The 23,702-nt window shown below is 48.1% G+C and overlaps 1 protein-coding gene across 1 annotated transcript in view; it reads right to left on the reverse strand.

The window, feature by feature from the left end:
* Positions 1-6,748: 6,748 nt before the first annotated feature.
* LOC119931782 (sodium/nucleoside cotransporter 2-like) overlaps positions 6,749-23,702 on the reverse strand; it is a 29,748-nt gene continuing 12,794 nt past the window's right edge. The window contains exons 9-16 of the mRNA XM_038750683.1: positions 19,652-19,777; positions 18,837-18,967; positions 16,803-16,977; positions 14,494-14,691; positions 13,308-13,389; positions 10,108-10,206; positions 9,182-9,296; positions 6,749-7,384 (exon numbers count right to left, since the gene is read on the reverse strand). Coding sequence (XP_038606611.1) covers positions 7,252-7,384; positions 9,182-9,296; positions 10,108-10,206; positions 13,308-13,389; positions 14,494-14,691; positions 16,803-16,977; positions 18,837-18,967; positions 19,652-19,777 — 1,059 coding nt within the window. The 3' untranslated portion in view covers positions 6,749-7,251. The remainder of the gene's footprint in view (positions 7,385-9,181; positions 9,297-10,107; positions 10,207-13,307; positions 13,390-14,493; positions 14,692-16,802; positions 16,978-18,836; positions 18,968-19,651; positions 19,778-23,702) is intronic.

A 23,702-nucleotide genomic window follows, 5' to 3' on the forward strand; every position in this document is an offset into this window, starting at 1 on the left:
TTTGGGCAAGACACTTAACTCCTCCCACTTGTCAGCTGTGTGATTTGGGGCAAGACACTTCTCTGTACCTCAGTTACCTCATCTGTAAAATGGGGATGAAGACTGTGAGCCCCACGTGGGACAACCTGATCCCCTTGTAACCTCCCCAGTGCTTAGAACAGTGCTTTCCACATAGTAAGCGCTTAATAAATGCCATTATTATTATTATTTCTCCTTCTCCAGAGAGGCTGAGATGGACAATGTCTCCTTCCAGAACCAAATGAGTTTCACCACCAGCAGCTAGGAGATCCGCCTGTGACACACAGAACCCTCCCACAGGTGAGGACCTCAGACCCCGCAGTCTCCCTCTGCTCAGACTGCTTTTGAAAGAGAGATGGGGGGAGAAGAAGCGGCAGGGTACCGACTGAGCTGCGTTTGGTGGGAGGGTGGGCCAACTGGCTGGGAGCAGGACTCCGAGACCCAGACCCAAAGGAGAGTGATTTGCCCTAAGCGCTCAGTACAGTGCTGTGCACTCGGTAAGCGCTTAATAATGGGAAGCGGCATGGCCGAGTGGCAAGAGCGTGGCTTGGACATGGCCTGTTTGGGAACTGCCCGTTGGTGTTCAGCAGAAGGAGCCCTGGACTCACCCAAGCGAAGCGGCAGTGAGGTGGATGATCTTTTTACCGAGCCTCCAGCCTCCATCTAACCCCCGGCCACCCTGTAATCTTTAGGACGGTGAGCACTTCCCACTCTCCAGCATGGAGCAGTGGTTAGAGCACAAGTCTGAGAGCCAGAAGGTCATGAATTCTAGTCCCAGCTCTGCCACTTATCTGATGTGTGGCCTTGGGCAGGGCACTTCACTTCTCTGGGCCTTTGTAAAATGGAGATTGAGACTGTGAGCACCGCGTGGGACAGGGACTGTGTCCAACTCCAGTATCTTGTATCTCCCCCAGCGCTTAGAACAGTGCCTGGCAATAGTGAGTGCTTAACAAATACCACAATTATTATTATTATCTATGCCTCTTTAATAATAATAATGGCATTTGTTAGGCATTTACTATGTGCAAAGCACTGTTCTAAGCGCTGGGGAGGATACAAGGTGGTCAGGTTGTCCCACAGGGGGCTCACAGTCTTTATCCCCATTTTACAGATGAGGTAACTGGGGCACAGAGAATAATAGGAATAATAATGGCATTTATTAAGTGCTTACTATGTGCAAAGCACTGTTCTAAACGCTGGGGAGGATACAAGGTGATCAGGTTGTCCCACAGTGGGCTCACAGTCTTTATCCCTATTTTACAGATGAGGAAACTGGGGCACAGAGAAGCCAAGTGACTTGCTCAAAGTCACACAGCTGACAAGCGGTGGAGCCGGGATTTGAACCCATGACTTCTGACTCCCCAGCCTGTGCTCTTTCCACTGAGCCACACTGCTTTCACAATTAAGAGAAGCAGCACGGCCTAGTGGATAGAGCATGGGCTTTGGAATCTGGGAATCTGGGTTTGTGGGGGGTTTATAATGGTATTTGTTAAGTGCTTACTATGTACCAGGCATAGAACTAAGCAATGGGGTAGATACAAGCTAATCAGGTTGGACCCAGCCCCTGTACCGGATAGGGCTCACAGACTTTAATCTCCATTTTACAGATGAGGCCGTCACTTGTCTGCTGTTTGACCCTGGGCAAGTGATTTCACTTTTCTGGGCCTCAGTTCCCTCATGTGTAATAATAATTATTATGGTATTTGTTAAGCACTTACTATGTGCCAGGCACCGTACTAAGCTCTGGGGAGGATACAAGCAAATTGGGTTGGACACAGTCCACAGTCTCAATCCTCATTTTACAGATGAGGTAACTGAGGCCCAGAGAAGTGACTTGCCCAAGGTCACACAGCAGACAAGTGGCAGAGCCGGGATTAGAACCTTCTTACTCCCAGGCCTGTGTTCTAACCGTCAGGCCATGCTATTTCTCGATGGAGATGAAGACTGTGAGCCTAATGTGAGATATGGATTGGGTCCAACCTGATTAGCTTGTATCTACTCATCATCATCATCATCATCAATCATATTTATTGAGCGCTTACTATGTGCAGAGCACTGTACCAAGCGCTTGGGAAGTACAAGTTGGCAACATATAGAGACAGTCCCTACCCAACAGTGGGCTCACAGTCTAAAAGGGGGAGACAGAGAACAAAACCAAACAAACTAACAAAATAAAATAAATAGAATAGATATGTACAAGTAAAATAAATAGAGTAATAAATACGTACAAACATATATACAACTATACAGGCTTATTCCGGAGAACTCCCTGGATGAACCCCCTCCTTCCTCTCCCCCTAGCCCCCCTCTCCATCCCCCCATCTTACCTCCTTCCCTTCCCCACAGAACCTATATATATGTATATATGTTTGTACATATTTATTACTGTATTTAACTTGTACATATCTATTCTATTTATTTTATTAATATGTTTGGTTTTGTTCTCTGTCTCCCCCTTCTAGACTGTGAGCCCACTGTTGGGTAGGGACCGTCCCTATATGCGGCCAACTTGGACTTCCCAAGCGCTTAGTCCAGTGCTCTGCACACAGTAAGCGCTCAATAAATACGATTGATTGATTGATCGATGACATCCAGCTGCATTCATGGACACACAGTTACGTTTCCACTGTCCGTGGATGCTTCGGAAAGCAGAACCAGAGGCTTAGATTGGACGATGCCTCTAGAGGGCCATCAAGTCTAACGTCCTGCCCGCAGATAGAAGAGAAAATATGTTCTTCAAATCCTCAGAAAGAGATTCCTCCTCATGTCTCAGCGCTGGTTAGAGGAAATTCTTCCTTTTAATCAGTCCAACTTCTGTGGGGAAGTCGGAGCTCATTTCAAACAATCGCTCCCCATTCTCGGAATAATCATCACCTCCTCCCCCAGCTCTTCGGAAAAGACAGTCAAGACTGATGTGTTAAGGGTGGGATGAGCAAAAAGATGTTTGCTGCTAATGAGGTGCATCTTTGCTCACAGGATGCACCCATTTTCCTTACCAGCCATCTCCAAACACAGGTTCTGGGGCATAGAGGGACTCGATGAGAGGATGTAGATTGTTTGTATCCACCCCAGTACTTAGTATACAGCACAGAGTAAGTACTTAACAAATACCACATTTATTATTGTTATTACCATCTGCAGCTGGCCCTGGGATAGGGGTTACCAAAGTGAGGTTGAGGTCCTCTAGAGCACTTAGTACAGGGCCTGGCCCACAGTAAGTGCTTAACAAATAATATTATTATCATCGTTATAATTATTATAATACTTCTCTAATATAATTAGAGAAGCAGCGTGGCTCAGTGGAAAGAGCAGGGGCTTTGGAGTCAGAGATCAAAGGTTCAAATCCCGGCCCCTCCACTTGTCAGCTGTGTGACTTTGGGCAAGTCACTTCACTTCTCTGTGCCTCAGTTACCTCATCTGTAAAATGGGGATTAAGACTGTGAGCCCCCCGTGGGACAACCTGATCACCTTGTTACCTCCCCATCACTTAGAACAGTGCTTTGTACATAGCACTTAATAAATGCCATTATTATTATTATTTATTATTATTACAACCAGGGAATGTGTCTACATATATATGTATACATATATGTATATGTTTATATATGTTTGTACATATTTATTACTCTATTTATTATACTTGTACATATCTATTCTATTTATTTTATTTTGTTAGTATGTTTGGTTTTGTTCTCTGTCTCCCCCTTTTAGACTGTGAGCCCACTGTTGCATAGGGACTGTCTCTATATGTTGCCAACTTGTACTTCCCAAGCGCTTAGTACAGTGCTCTGCACACAGTAAGCGCTCAATAAATACGATTGATTGATTGATTGATGTGTCTACCAACAATACTGTACTGTTCTCTAGTGCCCTGCACACAGTTAGTGCTCAATAAATACCATGAGTATGTAAAAAGGCTATTCTATTTTTCTTTCTCTGTCTGCTCATCTATTTCTGAGTTTAGCAGGTTGTAGTAGAGCAATAGCATTTATTGAGCGCTTACTGGGTGCAGAACATCGTATGAAGCACTGTCAGGGGATAAACATTTGGGAAAAGGTGGTCCTGGCGGGTGGTCTGTATGTACGTACCAGTGACTCTCTGGCCTCTGGCTCTGTACACGTTTGCAAGTTGGCATTAACAAAACTTGTTTTGTTTTGTGTCTGTCTCCCCTTTCTAGACTGTGAGCCCGTTGTTAGGTAGGGGCCGTCTCTATCTGGTGCCGATTTGTACTTCCCAAGCGCTTAGTACAGTGCTCTGCACACAGTAAGCGCTCAAAAATACGATTGAGTGAATGAATGTAGATAGCTCAGTGCAGACCATCCCCACTACTGCAAAAACAACTCTAAACCATTGCTGCCGGGGGAATGTTCCTCCTAATAATAATAATAATAATGGCATTTGTTAAGCGCTTACTGTGTGTAAAGCACTGTTACAGGGCTAAAAAGGGGGCATTACTTACTATATTTTCCAGGACTCTCATGGGTACAGTCCCACAGTCCGCAGGTTTGCCTTTGACTAGAAGGACAATTATTCAGTTCTGGAAGAACTGAGCCTGGGGGTCTCCAGCCAGGAAGCAGCCCCAGCCAGAAAAAACACTCACATCCTCACTGTCCTTGGGAGTTGGAGTGGGAGTACCAGTGAGGAGACTGTCCAGCTCCATGGGAATCGGCGACCCCGAGGAAGGACACGTGGCAGGAGTGGGCAGGATGGACTCGGGGAATGAGAACCCGGGCACAGAGCCTTCCGCTTCCCCCAGGCTCTAGTCCGTCAATCAGTCGCATTCACCGAGTATGAGAATTCATATGAGAAGCAGCGTGGCCCAGTGGAAAGAGCATAATAATAATAATAATAATGGCATTTATTAAGCGCTTACTATGTGCAAAACACTGTTCTATGCGCTGGGGAGGTTACAAGGTGATCAGGTTGTCCCACGGGGGGCTCACAGTCTTAATCCCCATTTTACAGATGAGGTAACAGGCCCAGAGAAGTGAAGTGACTTGCCCAAAGTCACACAGCTGACAATTGGCGGAGCCAGGATTTGAACCCATGACCTCTGACTCCAAAGCCCGAGCTCTTTCCACTGAGCCACGCTGCTTCTCGAGCATGGGCTTTGGAGTCAGAGGTCATGGGTTCAAATTCCAGCTCTGCCAATTGTCAGCTGGGTGACTTTGGACAAGTCACTTCACTCCTCTGTGCCATCTGTAAAATAGGGATTAAGACTGTGAGCCACCTGTGGGACAACCTGCTCACCTTGTAACCTCCCCAGCGCTTTAGAACAGTGCTTTGCACATAGTAAGTGCTTAATAAATGTCATTATTATTATTATTGCTGAGTGCTTACCATGTGCAGAGCACTGTACTAAGAGCTTGGGAGAGTATGATACAACAATATAATAATAATAATGGCATTTGTTAAGCGCTTACTATGTGCAAAGCACTGTTCTAAGCACTGGGGAGGTTACAAGGTGATCAGGTTGTCCCACGGGGGGCTCACAGTCTTAATCCCCATTTTACAGATGAGGTAACTGAGGCACAGAGAAGTTAAGTGACTTGCCCAAAGTCACACAGCTGAAATTGGCGGAGCTGGGATTTGAACCGCTGACCTCTGACTCCAAAGCCAGTGCTCTTTCCACAGAGCCACGCTGCTTCCTGTGATAACAGATACTCTAGTGGAGAAGCAGTGTGGCCTAGTGGAAAGAGCACAAGCCTGAGAGTCAGAGGACCTGGGTTCTAATCCTGACTCTGCCACTTGTCTGCTGTGTGACCTTGGGGAAGTCACTTAACTTCTCTGTCCCTCAAATCCTTCATCTGCACAATGGGGATTCAATCCCTGTTCTTGCTCCTAAACAGAGCCCCATGTGGGATCTGGTGATATTGTATCAACTAGTGCTTAGCACATAGTAAGCACTTGACAAATACTATTATTATTATTATTATTATTACTATTATTATATGGGAAGCAACATGGCCTAGTAGCAAGAGCATTGGCTTGGGAGTTAGAGGTTGTTCTAATCCCGACTCCCCGACTTGTCTGCTGTGTGACCTTGGACAAGTCCCCTAACTTCTCTGTGCCTCAGTTACCTCATCTGTAAAATGGGGATTAAGAGCGTGAGACTTGTGTGCGATAGGGACTGTGTCCAACATGATTACCTTGTATCTACCCCAGTGCTTAGAACAACGCTTGGCACACAGTAAGCACTTAACAAATATCATACTACTAATAATTATTAGTAGTAGTATGATATTCTACTCTCCCAAGTGCTTAGGATAGTGCTCTGTGCTCAGAAAGTTCTTAATAAATGTAATTGCTTGAGAAGCAGCATGGTTCAGTGGAAAGAGTCAGAGGTCATGGGTTCAAATCCCAGCTCCGCCAACTGTCAGCTGTGTGACTTTGGGCAAGTCACTTCACTTCTCTGGGCCTCAGATGCCTCATCTGTATAATGGGGCTTTGGAGTCAGAGGTCAATGGTTCAAATCCCAGCTCCACCAATTTCAGCTGTATGAAGTCACTTAACTTCTCTGTGCCTCAGTTACCTCAACTGTAAAATGGGGATTAAGACTGTGAGCCCCACGTGGGACAACATGATCACCTTGTGTCCTCTCCAGTGCTTAGAACAGTGCTTTGCACATAGCGTTTAACAAATGCCATCATTATTATTGTTATTATTATTACTGATTGCCCCAAATGACTAAACTCTTGGCCACTTAATGTTAAATGCTTATGTTGCCAGTTTGTACTTCCCAAGCGCTTAGTACAGTGCTCTGCACATAGTAAGCGCTCAAATACGATTGATGATGATGATGAAACGCTGGGTAATTGTATTCCATTCACTATGAAAGCCATCATAATTAAGCATCCAACTACTTTAGCCCGGAGAGGGACGTGGGCCTTGTGGGGAGCCAGCAACAAACTGATAGCCTTGAGTCTGCAACAGTTGGAGAGGGTCACTGTACCAAACTCAACACTTTTTATTTTACATTTTTACATTTCCTAAAGTTTAGCTCGCAGCAAGATCACTGGGCCTGAGCTCACAGACATGAGCTAATTTTCACACCAGGGAGAAAAAGAACATAAATTTAACATTGCAAGGTTAGCCTCACAAGCTGCCCCCAGATAGAGATGGATCCTGGAGATCTGGGTGCGAGAGCCCGGATTGGAGCCGTTGGAAGGTGGGAAGAGTCTGTTAACTCAATCTTGCCCTTGGAAGGAATCCCCACTCACCCCAGCCGGAGGATCACCAAAATGGGTGCGGCACAGAGCAGACTGTGTTTTTATAGAGCCCGCAGCAGCTGTGGAGGGTCTGCTCGCTGAACTCCACGTCAGCCCAGGAGCCCGAGAAGGAGTAGGACCTGTTGGTGACGGTGGTGCTGGAAGGAAAACCCCGAATTTTCAGTCCAAGAGGTCACTTACTGCCCCCTCACCCTTCACTTCACCCACACTGCCTTCCTTCATCACCGTCACTTCAATCAATTATACTTATCGAGTGCTTACTGTGTGCAGGACACTGTACTATACTTTACAATATGGCCCATGACCTCTGACTCCCAAGCCCAAGCTCTTTCCACTGAGCCAGGCTGATTTTTTTTTTTGATGGCATTTGTTAAGCGCTTACTATGTGCAGAGCACTGTTCTAAGCGCTGGGGGGGATACATGGTGATCAAATTGTCCCACGTGGGGCTCACGGTCTTAATCCCCATTTTACAGATGAGGTAACTGAGGCTCGGAGAAGTTAAGTGACTTGCCCAAGGTCACCCAGCAGACATGTGGCAGAGTCGGGATTCGAACCCGTGACCTTTGACTCCAAAGCCCGTGCTCTTTCCACTGAGCCACGCTATGATATGTATATAGCTATAATTCTATTTATTCTGATGGTATTGACGCCTGTCTACTTGTTTTGTTGTCTGTCTTCCCCTTCTAGACTGTGAGCCTGTCGTTGGGTAGGGACCGTCTCTAGATGTTCCCGATTTGTACTTCCCAAGCACTTAGTCCAGTGCTCTCCACACAGTAAGAGCTCAATAAATACCACCGAATCAGACAGTTATAATTTTGGTACTTGTTAAGCGCTATTTGCCATGCACTGTTCTAAGCACTGGGGCAGGTGCAAGTTAATCAGGATGGATACAATCCCTGTCCTCCATGGGGTGCACACTCCTAATCCCTATTTTACGGATGAGGTAACTGAGGCTCAGAGAAGTTAACTGCCTCGTCCAAGCAGACACGAACCCAAGTCCTCTGACGCTCAGACTCGTGTTCTTTCCACTGGGCCATGCTGCTACTAATGTCTTCCCCCGCCCACAGTGTCCTCCAGCCTTGGGAGAGACTGCATATGTGAGTGGCTTCATCCAGCCTAGAGGCACCGTTTCCCAGCCTAGGAGGAGTCTGCTGCTGTGTGCAGCCTCAGTGGTCCTAACAACAACGTCACCCATCCACTACAGACCCTGACGGACATGGACTCTGTCTAGAAACAGTGCTGGTTAGCACAGGCCAGCAAAAAGTCTGGGCCAAACCAGGATTTCTGTCTAGGTTTCTGCCATCCGCTTCCCTGAGAGCTGCTGAAAATGAGTCTCAGCATGCCCCTGGGCCAACTGGGCACCCACGGCAACCTGGGAGTGAGTTTCAGGACCACCTAAACTTCAACCGGACTCATTTTGGTAACCCTTTAATAATAATAATAATAATAATGGCATCTATTAAGCTCCTACTATGTGCAAAGCACTGTTCTAAGTGCTGACCACCTAAACTTCAACAGGACTCATTTTGGTAACCCTTTAATAATAATAATAATGGCATCTATTAAGCGCCTACTATGTGCAAAGCACTGTTCTAAGCGCTGGGGAGGTTACAAGGTGATCAGGTTGTCCCACGGGGGGCTCACAGTTTTAATCCCCATTTTACAGATGAGGTAGCTGAGGCACAGAGAAGCGAAGTGACTGGCCCAAAGTCACACAGCTGACAATTGGAAGAGCCTGGATTTGAAACCATGACCTTTGACTCCAAAGCCCCGTGCTCTTTCCACTGAGCCACGCTGCTTCTTTACTGACCCAACCAGGCTCTGGCACTGGGGACTCCATAAGGCCCTTCCCACCCATCTTCCCTTTCCAACTTCCCGCCCTCTCTCTCCAGCCTCTCCCCAGGAAAGCAGGTGGGGGTCCGGGGGTCCTCACCTCTGGAAGAGCTCTCTGCAACACACGTAAAGGTCGTAGGTGCCGTTGGAGAAACTCGTCGTGTTCAGGAAGGAGACGCAGTCCGCCTCAGCACCTCTGGGGACGTAGAGGATTCCTGGGGAAGAGAAAAAAAACCCTGTCTCGGGGATGGCAGGCAGAAGTGAATTGTACCCGTGACCTTGACATCTCTGGGCTGTGAACTGCCTCTTCTCATCATCATCATCATCATCATCAATCGTATTTATTGAGCGCTTACTGTGTGCAGAGCACTGTACTAAGCGCTTGGGAAGTACAAGTTGGCAACATATATTCTCTTGAGATGAAATTTCGGATCGATATCCTGGTTGTAGTCATTCATCCACAGGAAGCGCCAAGCTAGCTCTCTTCCTCCCTTCAAAGCCCTACTGAGAGCTCACCTCCTCCAGGAGGCCTTCCCAGACTGAGCCCCCCTTTTCCCCTCCTCCTCCCCATCCCTCCCCGCCCTACCTCCTTCCCCTCCCCACAGAACCTGTATATATGTTTGTACAGATTTATTACTCTATTTATTTTACTTGTACATATTTACCATTCTATTTATTTTGTTAATGATGTGCATCTAGCTTTACATCTATTTTTTCTGATGACTTGACACCTGTCCGCATGTTTTGTTTTGTTTTCTGTCTCCCCCTTCTAGACTGTGAGCCCGTTTTTGTACAAGTGTCAACTTGTACTTCCCAAGCGCTTAGTACAGTGCTCTGCACGCAGTAAGCGCTCAATAAATACGACTGAATGAATGAATGAATGAACATCTCCCACTCCATGCCACTTCCCTCACAGGGACATAGATGTTCATGCATTCAATCATATTTATTGAATGCTTCCTGTGTGGCAAAGCACTGTACTAAGCTCTTGGGACTGTACTAAACGCTTGGGGATGTTGCACCTACCCGCCACACAGGCATTGACCAGGGACACACAGGCACCCGTAAGGAGGGCTCTGACCACAATCTTGGAGAAGTCGCTCTTCCGCTTGGGAACCATGGAGGCTGCAGGCAATGGGAAGGGATGAGACAAAGGAACTTGGAATCCTGCAGATGGACTCAATACACAGATCAGAAAGGTGCCCACCCCTGCCCTGAGTTCCCGCATCCTGCCAGTTCTGGGAATAGTCAGTCCATCAGTTAATCCTATTTATTAAGCACTTACTGTATGTAGAACACTGTACTAGAGAAGCACTGTATTAGAGAAGCAGCGTGGCTCAATGGAAAGAGCCCGGGCTTTGGAGTCAGAGGTCATGGGTTCAAATCCCAGCTCCACCAATTGTCAGCTATGTGACTTTGGGCAAGTCACTTAACTTCTCTGTGCCTCAGTTCCCTCATCTGTAAAATGGGGATGAAGACTGTGAGCCCCCCCGTGGGACAACCTGATCACATTGTAACCTCCCCAGTGCTTAGAACAGTGCTTTGCACATAGTAAGCACTTAATAAATGCCATTATTATTATTATTATTACAAGTTGACAACAAATAGAGATGGTCCCTACCCAACAGTGGACACACAATTGTCTCCTGTGTGACTTGGGGCCAGCCACTTAACTTCTCTGTGCCTCAGTTACTTCATCTGTAAAATGGAGATGTGAGCCCCACGTGGGACAATCTGATCACCTTGCATCCTCCCCAGCGCTTAGAACATTGCAACTCGTACTTCCCAAGTGCTTAGTACAGTGCTCTGCACACAGTAAGCGCTCAATAAATACGATTGAATGAATGAATGAATGCTTTGCACATAGTAAACGCTTAACAAATGCCATCATTATTATTGTTATTGTTACTAACCAACTGGACAGTCCCTGTCCCACCTGGAATTCACAATCTAAGAAGGAGGGAGAAGAACAGACATTTTATCTGTATTTTATTAATAAGGAAACCAAAGCCCAGCGAAGTGAAGTGACTTGTCCAGGTTCACACAGCTGGCAAGTGGGAGTACTAGGACTAGTACGCGGGACTCCTGATGCCTAGTTCCATACTTCTTCCACTAGACCTCCTTGCTTTTCTAAGGAAATCTGCGTCTGTTTCTAAAGGAACAGTTCCTACCTTTATGAGTTTTCATTTCCGACTACTCCCAGGCGGACAACAATGTTGAATGCCTACTCTGCGCAGAACTAGGTACTGCCAAGCATATAATAATAACAATAATCATAATAACGTCAATAATAATAATAATTGTGTATTTAAGTACTTTATGTCAAGCACGCTACTAAGCACTGGGGTAGACATGGGGTAATCAGGTCCCAGATGAGGCTCACAGTCTAAGTAGGAGGGAGAACCTGTTTGGTTTTGTCGTCTGTCTCCCCCTTCTAGACTGTGAGCCCGTTGTTGGGTAGGGACCGTCTCTATATGTTGCCAACTTGTACTTCCCAAGCACTTAGTACAGTGCTCTGCACACAGCAAGCGCTCAATAAATACAATTGAATGAATGAATAGCCCGCTATTTCCCAAGTTCTCGTTATTCCTTCTCCAGGTCACCTCCCGGAGACTCACCCCAGCACGGATTACCCTGTCACCCTCCGGGCAAACTGATTCTGATTCTATAGGACATCAGGAAACAGGTCTCAGGAAGGGGCCCACTCTCTACAGTGAAGTATTTTCTCAAGGGCCCTTCCGGGCCCAGACGAGAGTCCCCCGTGACAAGAGTTCAGCTCCACAGGAGCCCCCGCCAGACAGCCTCAGCGGAAATAATAATAATAATAATAATAATGATGGCATTTGTTAAGCGCTCACTATGTGCAAAGCACGGTTCTAAGTGCTGGGGGGATATAACATGATCAGGTTGTCCCACGTGGCGCTCTCAGTCAATCCCCATTTTACAGATGAGGTAACTGAGGCTCAGAGAAGTTAAGTGACTTGCCCAAGGTCACACAGTAGACATGTGGAAGAGCCAGGATTTGAACCCATGACCTCTGACTCCGAAGCCCGGGCTCTTTCCACTGAGCCACGATGCTTACTATAAGGCCCAACACTCCTCCCTGCCTTATTAATAGCCCAGTCAGTCAGTCAATCACATTAAATGAGTGCTTATTGTGCGCAGAGGACTGTCCTAAGCACTTGAGAAAGTACAATATAACAATATAAAAGACCCTTTCCCTGCCCACAACTAGCTTAAAGTCCACAGGGACTGTCTGCAGCTATTGCACTGAGGACCAGTGAGCATCCCAGCTGGGATCTTCCAGGCCAGACCCTACAAAATAATAATAATTGTGGTATTTGTCAAGTGCTTATTATGTGCCGGGTACTATACTAAGCCCTGGGGTAGTTACAAGATAAACAGGTTGGACACAGTCCTTGTTCATTCATTCAATCGTATTTATTGAGCGCTTACTGTGTGCGGAGCACTGTACTAAGTACTTGAGAAGTACAAGTTGGCAACATCTGGAGATGGCCCCTACCCAACAGCGGGCTCACAGTCTCTTGTCCCACAGAGAGCTCACTGTCTTATTCTCCATTTGACAGATGAGGAAACCGAGGCACAGAGAAGTTAAGTGACTTGCCCAAGGCCACACAGCAGACAAGTGGCAGAGCCAGGATTAGAGCCCAGGTCCCCTGACTCCTAGGCTCCTGCTCTTTCCACGAGGCCACGTTCCTCCAGAGAGGTCCCTACTTAGGATCTCTGGCCACAGCTGGGTTTTGGGAGAATCAGAGTAGCAATTAGCCAACCACCCACAGCTAGCTGTGGGCAGGGGATGGGTCTTTTATATTGTTATATTGTACTTTCCCAAGTGCTTAGTACAGTCCTCTGCGCACAATACGTGCTCGTTTAATACGGTTGACTGGGCAATAAGGCGGGGAGGAGTGCTGGGCCTCTCCGCTGAGGCCGTCTGGCTAATTTTGAGTCCGGGAAACTATTTTTCCCAGAGCTTGGGCCAGTCTGATCTCACCCCTGACTTCGAGCAGAGAGCAAAATCAGTGACCTGTGGGAGGTCTTCCCCCCTATCTCTGTCAGCTTTGGCTGTAGCCCCAAAGGCCAGCCAAGCAAGGCCCTAACAAGCCCACCCAACACCCCCTTCGGGGACCAGAGCTGGAGCCTCAACCCTCAGAGGTGACTTGGGGCCCCACAGGCCACGAGAGAAGAGGTGAACCCATTGCACTCACTCAGGCCTCCCAGCATGATCCCGATTGAGCTGAGATTGGCAAATCCACAGAGGGCATACGTGGTGATGATTTCTGCTCTGATCTGAAATACAAAGCGGGTGAGAAGCTGTAGACGCGGTGAGGCTTCTCTGTTCGGGAACCCAAACCCCGGGCTCTCCCTCAGCTCCCAGCAGGTGAGGCTCAGAAGCCTGGGAGAAAGAGGTAAAAGGAGATGGCTGAAGGTCGAGCTGATGGCTAGGCCGTCGGAAAAACAGACCCAAAGAACGGGCACGGGTCGGGCGGTAGGAATCCTGAGGGCAAAGAGGTTTTGAGCAAGGAGAGGAGGTGGAGACGGAGGGACCAAGGGAGGACAGAGTCTCTCCAAGGAATCTGTACGGGAGAAAGGCACAGGGGGAGAAGGGGGACAAGGACGGGGCCCTTCTGACCAGGAGTCAGGACCGCTGGGAAAGCAGAGAGCTCGCTGATGGCTCGAGGCCAGAAGTAAATCAATCAATCAATCGTATTTATTGAGCGCTTACTGTGTGCAGAGCACTGTACTAAGAGCTTGGGAAGTACAAGCTGGCAACATATAGAGACAGTCTCTACCCAACAGCGGGCTCACAGTCTAGAAGGGGGAGAAAGAGAACAAAACCAAACATACTAACAAAATAAAATAAATAGAATAGATAGGTACAAGTAAAATAAAAAAATAGAGTAATAAATACGTACAAACATATACACAGTTGCTGTGGGGAAGGGAAGGAGGTAAGATGTGGGGGATGGAGAGGGGGACGAGGGGGAGAGGAAGGAAGGGGCTCAGTCTGGAAAGGCCTCCTGGAGGAGGTGAGCTCTCAGTAGGGCCTTGAAGGGAGGAAGAGAGCTAGCTAGTAAATGAGATGGAGACATTCAGAACCTCAGGAGGCAGCAGCTGCTTCAGGCAGGAGCAGGGAAAGGAGCAGGCCCAGCTGTCCGGACAGAGGGGAGGCCCTGACGGAGGTGGCAGTGGGCCCGGTTCAGAGCCCACTAGCCCCGGCCCAAAGGCTCCAGCTTCGGTGGCTGAGCAGCCTCAGTGGTGCCACCAATGTCAGACACCAGGCCCCTGGTAGGGGGGAGGCTGCACCAGCCCGAACGTCGCTCCGCCCCTTCTCCTCTGCACCCAGAGCAGGGGCCTCACCCCGTTTCGAACTTTTCCGCCTGGGCCACTTACGGAAATCCACTGCTTCTTCCCATCGATCCACTCGTCCACTCCAGACAGGCGTTTGTTCTTATACCGGGACAGCTGCTCATACGCGACAAACTCGTTCAGGAAGAACTTGACCCCCATCAACTCGGCCACCATCGGACAGTCCGCCCAGTCCACGCCCATCATGAAGGCCATGGGCCGCAGGACGTAGGAGCAGATGAGCTGAGGCAGAGTCCAGGATGAGGAAGGGTTAATGACCCTGGCCAAAGGTGAGGCTATTCAGTTCAGGAAGGTGGGGACATATGGGAGGCTGTAGCTGTTGCGAATATTGGACAGAGGAGCTCTGCTCCTCTAGCGCGGGGTGCTACTGCTCTTCCGTTATTCTTAGCATTATTCTTGGCTTGTATATTGTTTTGGGTACTTACTGTTTCATCTTTCATTCATTCAATCGTATTTATTGACCGCTTACTGTGTGCAGAGCACTATACTAAGCGCTTTGATCTTTCCTTACCGGTTCTTTGCCAACCCTCTCCCACTCTTATTTATACATCATGAACCCCTTGAGGACCAGGGACTGTGGCTAATTCTCACCTAGGCATATTTCCCAGTGTTTAATACAGTGTTTGGCACAGAGTAGTCATCTAATAAATAATATACTGGTACTCTCACTAGAGCTCTTCCTACAAGCTCTGTTCCCTTCAGTCTGTGCCAGCTCAGCTACAGCCAGGCGTCTGGAATGCGAAATTTCTGAGAGTGGGATCCAAGAACTATTGAAACCCGTCAGCTCCATTGCCCGCTGGGGCAGAACGAGTGCCAACCTCCCCAGTCACCCCTGGCAATCTTCACTCTGGCTGGCATCTTCTGCCCTAGAGACTAGCTGACAGGGACTTGGGATCCAGGCGTGGCTCTGCTAATAATAATAATAATAATAATAATAATAGTATTTGTTAAGCTCTTACTGTGTGCCAAGCACTGTTCTAAGCTCTGGGGTAGATACAAGGTGATCAGGTTGTCCCAAGTGGGGCTCACAGTCTTAATCCCCATTTTACAGATGAGTTAACTGAGGCACAGAGAAGTTAAGTGACTTGCCCAAAGTCATACAGCTGACAAGTGGTGGAGCCAGGATTAGAACCCACAATCTCTGTCTCTGTAGCCAGTGCTCTTTCCACTAAGCCATGCTGCTGCCACCCTGAGGGATAGGGACTCTGTCTAACAATAATAATAATAATAATAATAATAATGGCATTTATCAAGTGCTTACTATGTGCAAAGCACTGTTCTAAGTGCTGGGGAGGTTACAAGGTGGTCAGGTTGTCCCACAGGGGGCTCACGGTCTTCATCCCCATTTTACAGATGAGGTAACTGAGGCCCAGAGAAGTTAAGTGACTTGCCCAAAGTCACACAGCTGACAATTGGTGGAGCCGGGAATTGAACCCATGACCTCTGACTCCAAAGCCCAGGCTCTTTCCACTGAGCCATGCTGCTTCTCCCACCCAGAGAGACCCACCCAGAGAGGGTGGGTCTAATTCCCACCCAGTGTTTAGTACAGTGCTCTGCATAGAGAAGGCACTTAATAAGTGTTACTACTACTACCAGCCCATAGCAAATGTCTCCCCCTCTAAAATAATAATAATGATAGCATTTATTAAGCGCTTACTATGTGCAAAGTGGACCGTGAGCCCGTCTTCTAGATTGAGAGCCCGTTGTTGGGTAGGGACCGTCCCTATATGTTGCCAACTTGTACTTCCCAAGCGCTTAGTACAGTGCTCTGCACACAGTAAGAGCTCAATAAATACGATTGAATGAATGAATGGATGTAAAGCACTGTTCTAAGTGCTGGGGAGGTTACAAGGTGATCAGGTTGCCCCACAGGGTCTTAATAGTCATTTTACAGATGAGGTAACTGAGGCAGAGAGAAGTTAAGTGACTTGCCCAACGTCACACTGCTGACAATTGGCGGAGCTGGGATTTGAACCTCTGACCTCTGACTCCAAAGCTCGGGATCTTTCCACTGAGCCACGCTGCTTCCTCTAGATTGTAAGCTTGTGATGGGCAGGGAACGTGTCTGCTAATTCTTTTGTATTGCACTCTCATTCATTCATTCATTCAATCGTATTTATTGAGCGCTTACTGTGTGCAGAGCACTGGACTAAGCGCTTGGAAAGTCCAAGTTGGCAACATAGAGAGACGGTCCCTACCCAACAGCGGGCTCACAGTCTAGAAGGGGGAAGCCCTAGAAGCCCTCTCCCAAGGGCTTAGTACAGTGCTCTGCACATAGTAAGCACTCAATAAATACCACTGGGTGGTTGATTGACATTGCATTAAGATGTTACCTGGAAGCTGAGATCTTGGATGTCCACCATCTCCCCCAACCAGGACAGGGCAGCGTTGATGAAGGCCAGCACGGCCAGGAACGCAATCAGATTGGCCGCGATGTTCGCCACGACGCCCACTGAAATGGCTGCTCCATTGGTGGCGGCTTCCAAAAGGTTCGCTGGCCTCCCTTCCCTGTGGTTATCAGATCAAGATTGGTGGGAATTACTTTTGCTGACCATTTCCTGACGAAACCAGAGGTCTCGGAGAAAGACCTCGCCTCCTCCCCCGCCTTTAGGACTCATAATGGAAAGTCAAGGCGAAAAAGAACTTCGCTCGGAGAGCAGGGATGGGGAATGATGAACTTTGTCTCTCCTTGATGTCTGTTTCAGGGTGTTGAGGAAGCGTTTGAGGAGGGAGGAGAGTGGAGATTTTGCAGTGATGAGAAGGGAATCCCCCTTGGAGAGAGCAAATGAAGTGGGGAGGAGAGGAAGAGAAAAGGACCCAAGTCAGCAGGAGAGCAGTAAGGCAAGGAATAGTATTTTGGATCTGCACGACGCTCCCATTTCTCTAAAAAGAGTTTTCAAATCACCTCATTCTATTCTCATAACATCACTGGGAGGCAGGCATCTCTTAGTCCCACTTTTTTACAGATGAGGAAACTGAGTCCCAGAGGGGTTAAGTGGCTTGTCTGAGGTCACCCAGCAGGCCAGAGGCAGAGCTGGGATTAGAACCCGGGTCTCCTGACTGCCAGCCCTGTGTTCCTTCCACTAGATCCCGCTGCCTCCGATTGCAGAGGAGAATGTAGATGCGAAGGAGTTGTACCACTGAAGCAGCGTGGCTCAGTGGAAAGAGCCCGGGCTTTGGAGTCAGTGGTCATGGGTTCAAATCTCCGCTCTGCCACTTGTCAGCTGTGTGACTTTGGGCAAGTCACTTGACTTCTCTGTGCCTCAGTTACCTCATCTGCAAAATGGGGATGAAGACTGTGAGCCCCATATGGGACAACCTGATCACCTTGTAACCTCTAAGCGCTTAGAACAGTGCTTTGCACATAGTAAGCGCTTCAATAAATGCTATCAAAAAAAAAATGGAAACTGAATGAGTAGAAAGTTGGCTCCCGTTCCCCCTGCCACCCCTATTCAGTTCTGACCCGGGTCTGCCCCAACTCAGGAATTTGGGTCAGACTTGAGAGTTGGCCCATGCTTTCCAAGGTCGTCTGCTTCCAACTGGGACCAGTCCCCTCAGGCATCTGGGAACTGGAAACTCCAGAAGCCCAAGGCAGTCCTACTCGCTTCACCTTCCTGAAGTTTGGTGGTTTCTGTGCATCCAATGAGTCCTGGTCCAGGGACGGGGGTGATAAGCTCCCAGAGCACTGGGGCCTGAGGTCATCATCATCATCATCATCATCAATCGTATTTATTGAGTGCTTACTATGTGCAGAGCACTGTGCTAAGCGCTTGGAAAGTACAAATTGGCAACATATAGAGACAGTCCCTACCCAACAGTGGGCTCACAGTCTAAAAGGGGGAGACATAAATACGTACAAACATATACGCAGGAAGTGACTTGCCTAAAGTCACACAACTGACAATTGGCAGAGGCAGGATTTGAACCCATGACCTCTGACTCCAAAGCCCGGGCTCTTTCCACCGAGCCACGTTGCTTCTTTAAGGTACAAGGTGATCAGGTTGCCCAAAGGGAGTCCTGGGACAGAGAGTTTGGGTCAGGGCCTGTGCCTTTTTGGGCTCTCCCTTGTGGGAAAGAGTCATAGGACATCCTAAATCTGCTATTTCCGACTACCACTGGCGGGGCGGGGAAGTAAGCCCGGAATAGAGCCTGGATCTAGAATTATCTAAAGGGAGCCAGGGTTGACGTGTGCTCGCCTCACCCTAGAGAAGAGCAAAATGGGAGATTTGAGCGTGACGAAGAGGAGAGCTGAGGATTGGCAGGAGACGGTGAGATTGGGCTAATTCCTAGTTAGCCAAGAGAAGCTCCTCACTCACCCTCCCCAACCCCCCCACTACTATACAAGCTACACATATCATGGAACTCACTGAAAAGTTAGTTCCATCGCTTCCTCGTTGTTGAACTTGGACTCTTCCACTTCCGGGTAGACCAGCTTGGACAGGGCGAGAGCACAAGGGGCGGCCATCACAGTGGCCGAAATCAGGGACGCGGGATCAATCTGCAAGGCCGGAGCTGGAGATCAGTCATGTATCCTGGCACTTTCTTACTCCTTTGTCATTTCGTCAGTCCCAGACTGGTGAGCCTCAGACCATGTCTAATTCCCACCTGGGTCTTCTCTCCCAGAGCTTAGTTCAGTGCTCAGTAAGCGCTTAGTAAATGCTATCACTACTATCACTACTACTACCTGTCTAGTTCCTCCCACTGAAGAAGGAGTTGGGGTTGCGGGAGGGGAAATTGAGCTCAAGTAGACTTCTTCATTTTAGGAAATAAGGTGATGCCAATAAGAATAATGGCATTTGTTAAGCATTAACCATGTGCACAGCACTGTTCTAAGCGCAGAATGGTGCCAGTGTCCAAACTGTAAGCTCACTTTGGGCAGGGAATGGGTCTACAATACTCTGCTGTATTGTACTCTCCCAGATGCTTAATATATTGCTCTGCACACCAGAAGCACTCAATAAATTCCCTTGATGATGGGAATCAGCGACAGGACTGCGGTTGCAAGAATGCCAATGGGGAAAGGTACCTGGCATTTAGAGCAGGGTCTGGGTGCCTCCTAGATTACCGCCAGACTCACATCCTGCCACCTCCCCACTCCTCCACCCCAGCAAAAGGAAAAGATCTCAACATTGGATGTCTCTGCAGTCACCGAGAGCCCCATGCGGGGCTTTTGTATTCTTACCCCAAAGGATATATAAGCCCCCAGCAAGCTTCCTGCGATGGTGGCATAACCCCCGGTCATCACGACGTGAATCTCGGAGAGCGTCAAGTCTGCGAGGAACGGTCGGATCAGCAGAGGCGACTCCGTCTGCAAACAGGAAAAAGCACGCGGGCTCTGGGATGGAGGCACTGATCCAAAGAGCCTCCCTAGAACAGGAGCTGAACCCTGGGAGGTGGAGCCTCGGCTCAGCCTCTGAACACCAGGCTGGGAGGGGACTCAGCCCTCCCCACAAGCCCCCGCTGACTCCTTTTCACCTTGGCAAGACCCTGCTCACTTGTAATAATAATAATAATTATTATTATTATGGTATTTGTTAAGCGCTTACTATGTGCCAAGCACTGTTCTAAACACTTACAGACCTGTAAGATGGATGCTCTCCCTTCCCCACTTCCAGCACCATTTAGATTATCCAGAGCTAATGAGACCCAAGCTGGGAAGTCCTGGGAACAGCTGGGCCAGTGACTATCTGTGGTTGTTGGAATTCTTTCCCTGGAAGAAGCCAAGAAACCTCTGGGAAGGGAAAGAGGAAGGAAGATGCTGTGTTGTGGCCTAGATTGATCAGTGGTATTTATTGAGCACTCACCGCGTGCGTTCATTCATTCATTCAATCGCATTTATTGAGCGCTTACTGTGTGCAGAGCACAGTACTAAGCGCTTGGGAAGTCCAAGTTGGTAACATATAGAGACGGTCCCTACCCAACAGTGGGCTCACAGTCTAGAAGAGGACTGTACTAAGTGCTTGGGAGAGTACAATATAAAAGTTGATAGACACATTCCCCGCCCACAAGAAGCTTACTGTCTAGAGCTGATCTTCAAAACTTTTTCTTGGTTCCCTGCAGATGGGCAGAGGACCATGACCCCACCTGCTCATCTTTCCAGTAAGAAATCAAACCTGATATTTCTGCCTCACTGAGCAAGTCATAACTGAGGTAATGAGGATTACCGCTGAGTGTCTTTCAATTACTAATTGTTGAGTCAAAGCTTTCTCCAGCGGTCCACCTCACTGCTGATTCCTCCTCAGGAGACACGGGACTGTTGTCCAAATAAATTTCCCAGCAACCCCCTGCTGCCACATTTTCTCGTGATCCTCCACCCCATCCCCCTGCTGAGTTGGCAACAGTTCATTCATTCATTCAATCATATTTATTGAGCGCTTACTGTGTGCAGAGCAGTGTACTAAGCCCTTGGGAAGTACAAGTTGGCAACATAAAGAGACGGTCCCCACCCAACAGCGGGCTCACAGTCTAGAAGGGGGAGACAGACAACAAAACAAAACATATTAACAAAATAAAATAAATAGAGAAACAGTTCATTTCTAAAGAACTCTTCTAAAGGGAGGCAACAAGGCCAGAGTGGAAAGAGCGTGGGTCTGAGACAGGAAACCAAAGTGCTAGTCTTAGCTTTGCCGTGGCCTCCTGTGTGGCCTTAGGTAAGTCACAACCTCTCTGTGGCTCCATTCCACCTGCTGTAAAATGAAGTTCATTCATTCATTCAATCGTATTTATTGAGCGCTTACTGTGTGCCGAGCACTGGACTAAGCGCTTGGGAAGTCCAAGTTGGCAACATATAGAGACGGTCCCTACCCAACAGTGGGCTCACAGTCTAGAAGGGGGAGACAGAGAACAAAACAGAGTTAAGATTTCTCCCTTCCTGCTCTCCCTTCCTTCTTGATTTTGTGCCCCGTGTGGGACAGGGACTGTGCCTGATGTGATTGACTTGTATCTAGCAATACTAGTGCTAAACTCCTAGTCAGTGGTTAATAAATACCATTATACTTATTGAGCATTATCCTCCCTTCAAGGCCCCACTGAGAGCTCACCTCCTCCAGGAGGCCTTCCCAGACTGAGCCCCTTCCTTCCTCTCCCCCTTGTCCCCCTCTCCATCCCCCCCATCTTACCTCCTTCCCTTCCCCACAGCACCTGTATATATGTTTGTACATATTTATTACTCATTTATTTATTTATTTATTTTACTTGTACATATCTATTCTATTTATTTAATTTTGTTAGTATGTTTGGTTTTGTTCTCTGTCTCCCCCTTTTAGACTGTGAGCCCACTGTTGGGTAGGGACTGTCTCTATACATTGCCAACTTGTACTTCCCAAGCGCTTAGTACAGTGCTCTGCACACAGTAAGCGCTCAATAAATACGATTGATGATGATGATGAGCAGTCACCGCTCAGCTGGCTGGGAAAGCCCCAGCTGGAGCCCCTTAGCTGCCGGGCTTCTTCTACCTAGGGCCTATGGAAAGTGGCAGTGACTGACAGCCCGAGGTAAAAATCAGGATAGACTATTGGAGTTCCCAGACGCCCAGTCTAGTGGAAGGAGCTTGGGCCTGGGAGTTGGAGGACCTGGGTTCTAATTCCTACTCCACTGCCTGCCTGCGGTGTGACCTTGGGCAGGTCATTTAACTTCTCTGGGCCTCAGTTTCTTCATCTGTAAAATGAGGATTCAATACCAGTTCTCCACCCTACTTCTATTGTGGTGCCCATGTGGGACAGGGACTGGGACTTTTTTTATGGTATTTAAGTGGGACAGGGACTGTGACTTTTTTTTATGGTATTTGTTAAGTGCTTACTACTTAGTGTCAAGGCCTTACTGAGAGCTCACCTCCTCCAGGAGGCCTTCCCAGACTGAGCCCAAATCTGCTGTCCGAGTGGAGGTTACCGCTCTGAAATCCGGATCCATCCCACCTTGTTCTCACTGACTCGCCCAAACGCTTAGTATGGCACTTTGCCCGTAGTAAGCACCCACTAAACACCTCATTTAGGCCTCCTTTGATAAGTCAACCCAAAAATCCTGGGCCTGATCTGGGTTTAATAATAATAATAATAATAATAATAATGGCATTTGTTAAGCGCTTACTATGTGCAGAGCACTGTTCTAAGCGCTGGGGGGGGGAATACAAGGTGATCAAGTTGCCCCATGTGGGGCTCCCAGTCTTAATCCCCATTTTACAGATGAGGGAACTGAGGCCCAGAGAAGTGAAGTGACTTGCCCAAGGTCACACAGCAGACATGTGGCGGAGCCGGGATTCGAACCCATGACCTCTGACTCCAAAGCCCGGGCTCTTTCCACTGAACCACGCAGTGGCTTGGGTTTGGAGGGGAATGCTATTGAAAGCCCTTAAAAAACCCACTGTTGGGTAGGGACCGTTCCTATATGCTGCCAAATTGTACTTCCCAAGTGCTTAGTACAGTGCTCTGCACACAGTAAGTGCTCAATAAATGCGATTGAATGAATGAATGAATGAGCCCCCTCCTTCCTCCCCCCTCCATCCCCCCCCGCCTTCCCTCCTTCCCTTCCCCACAGCACCTGTATATATGTATATATGTTTGTACATATTTATTACTCTATTTATTTATTTTACTTGTACATATCTATTCTATTTATTTTATTTTGTTAATACGTTTGGTTTTGTTCTCTGTCTCCCCCTTCTAGACTGTGATCCCACTGTTGGGTAGGGACCGTCTCTATATGTTGCCAACTTGTACTTCCCAAGCACTTAGTACAGTGCTCTGCACACAGTAAGAGCTCAATAAATATGATTGATTGATTGACTGATTACTATGTGCCATGAACCATTCTAAGTGCTGGGGTAGATACAAGGCAATCAGATTGGACACAGTCCCTGTCCCACGTGGGGCTCACAGTACTAACCCCCATTTTACAGATGAGGTAACTGAGGCACAAAGAAGTGAAGTGTCTTGCCCAAGGTCGCACAGCAAAGTGGCAGAACCAAGATTAGAATGTGGATTCCCGGGCCTGTATTCTATCCTCTAGGCCATGCTTTTTCTTGATTATCGTGTACCTACCCAAGTGCTTAGTACAGTGCCTAGCACATAGTAAGTGCTTAACAAATACCACTATTATTATTATTAGAGAGGAGCAGCGTGGCTCAGTGGGGAAGAGCCCGGGCTTTGGAGTCAGAGGTCATGGGTTCGAATCCCGGCTCTGCCACATGTCTGCTGTGTGACCTTGGGCAAGTCACTTAACTTCTCTGAGCCTCAGTT

Source organism: Tachyglossus aculeatus, chromosome 8, assembly GCF_015852505.1.
Source record: "Tachyglossus aculeatus isolate mTacAcu1 chromosome 8, mTacAcu1.pri, whole genome shotgun sequence".
In the NCBI taxonomy this organism is placed as follows: Eukaryota; Metazoa; Chordata; class Mammalia; order Monotremata; family Tachyglossidae; genus Tachyglossus; species Tachyglossus aculeatus.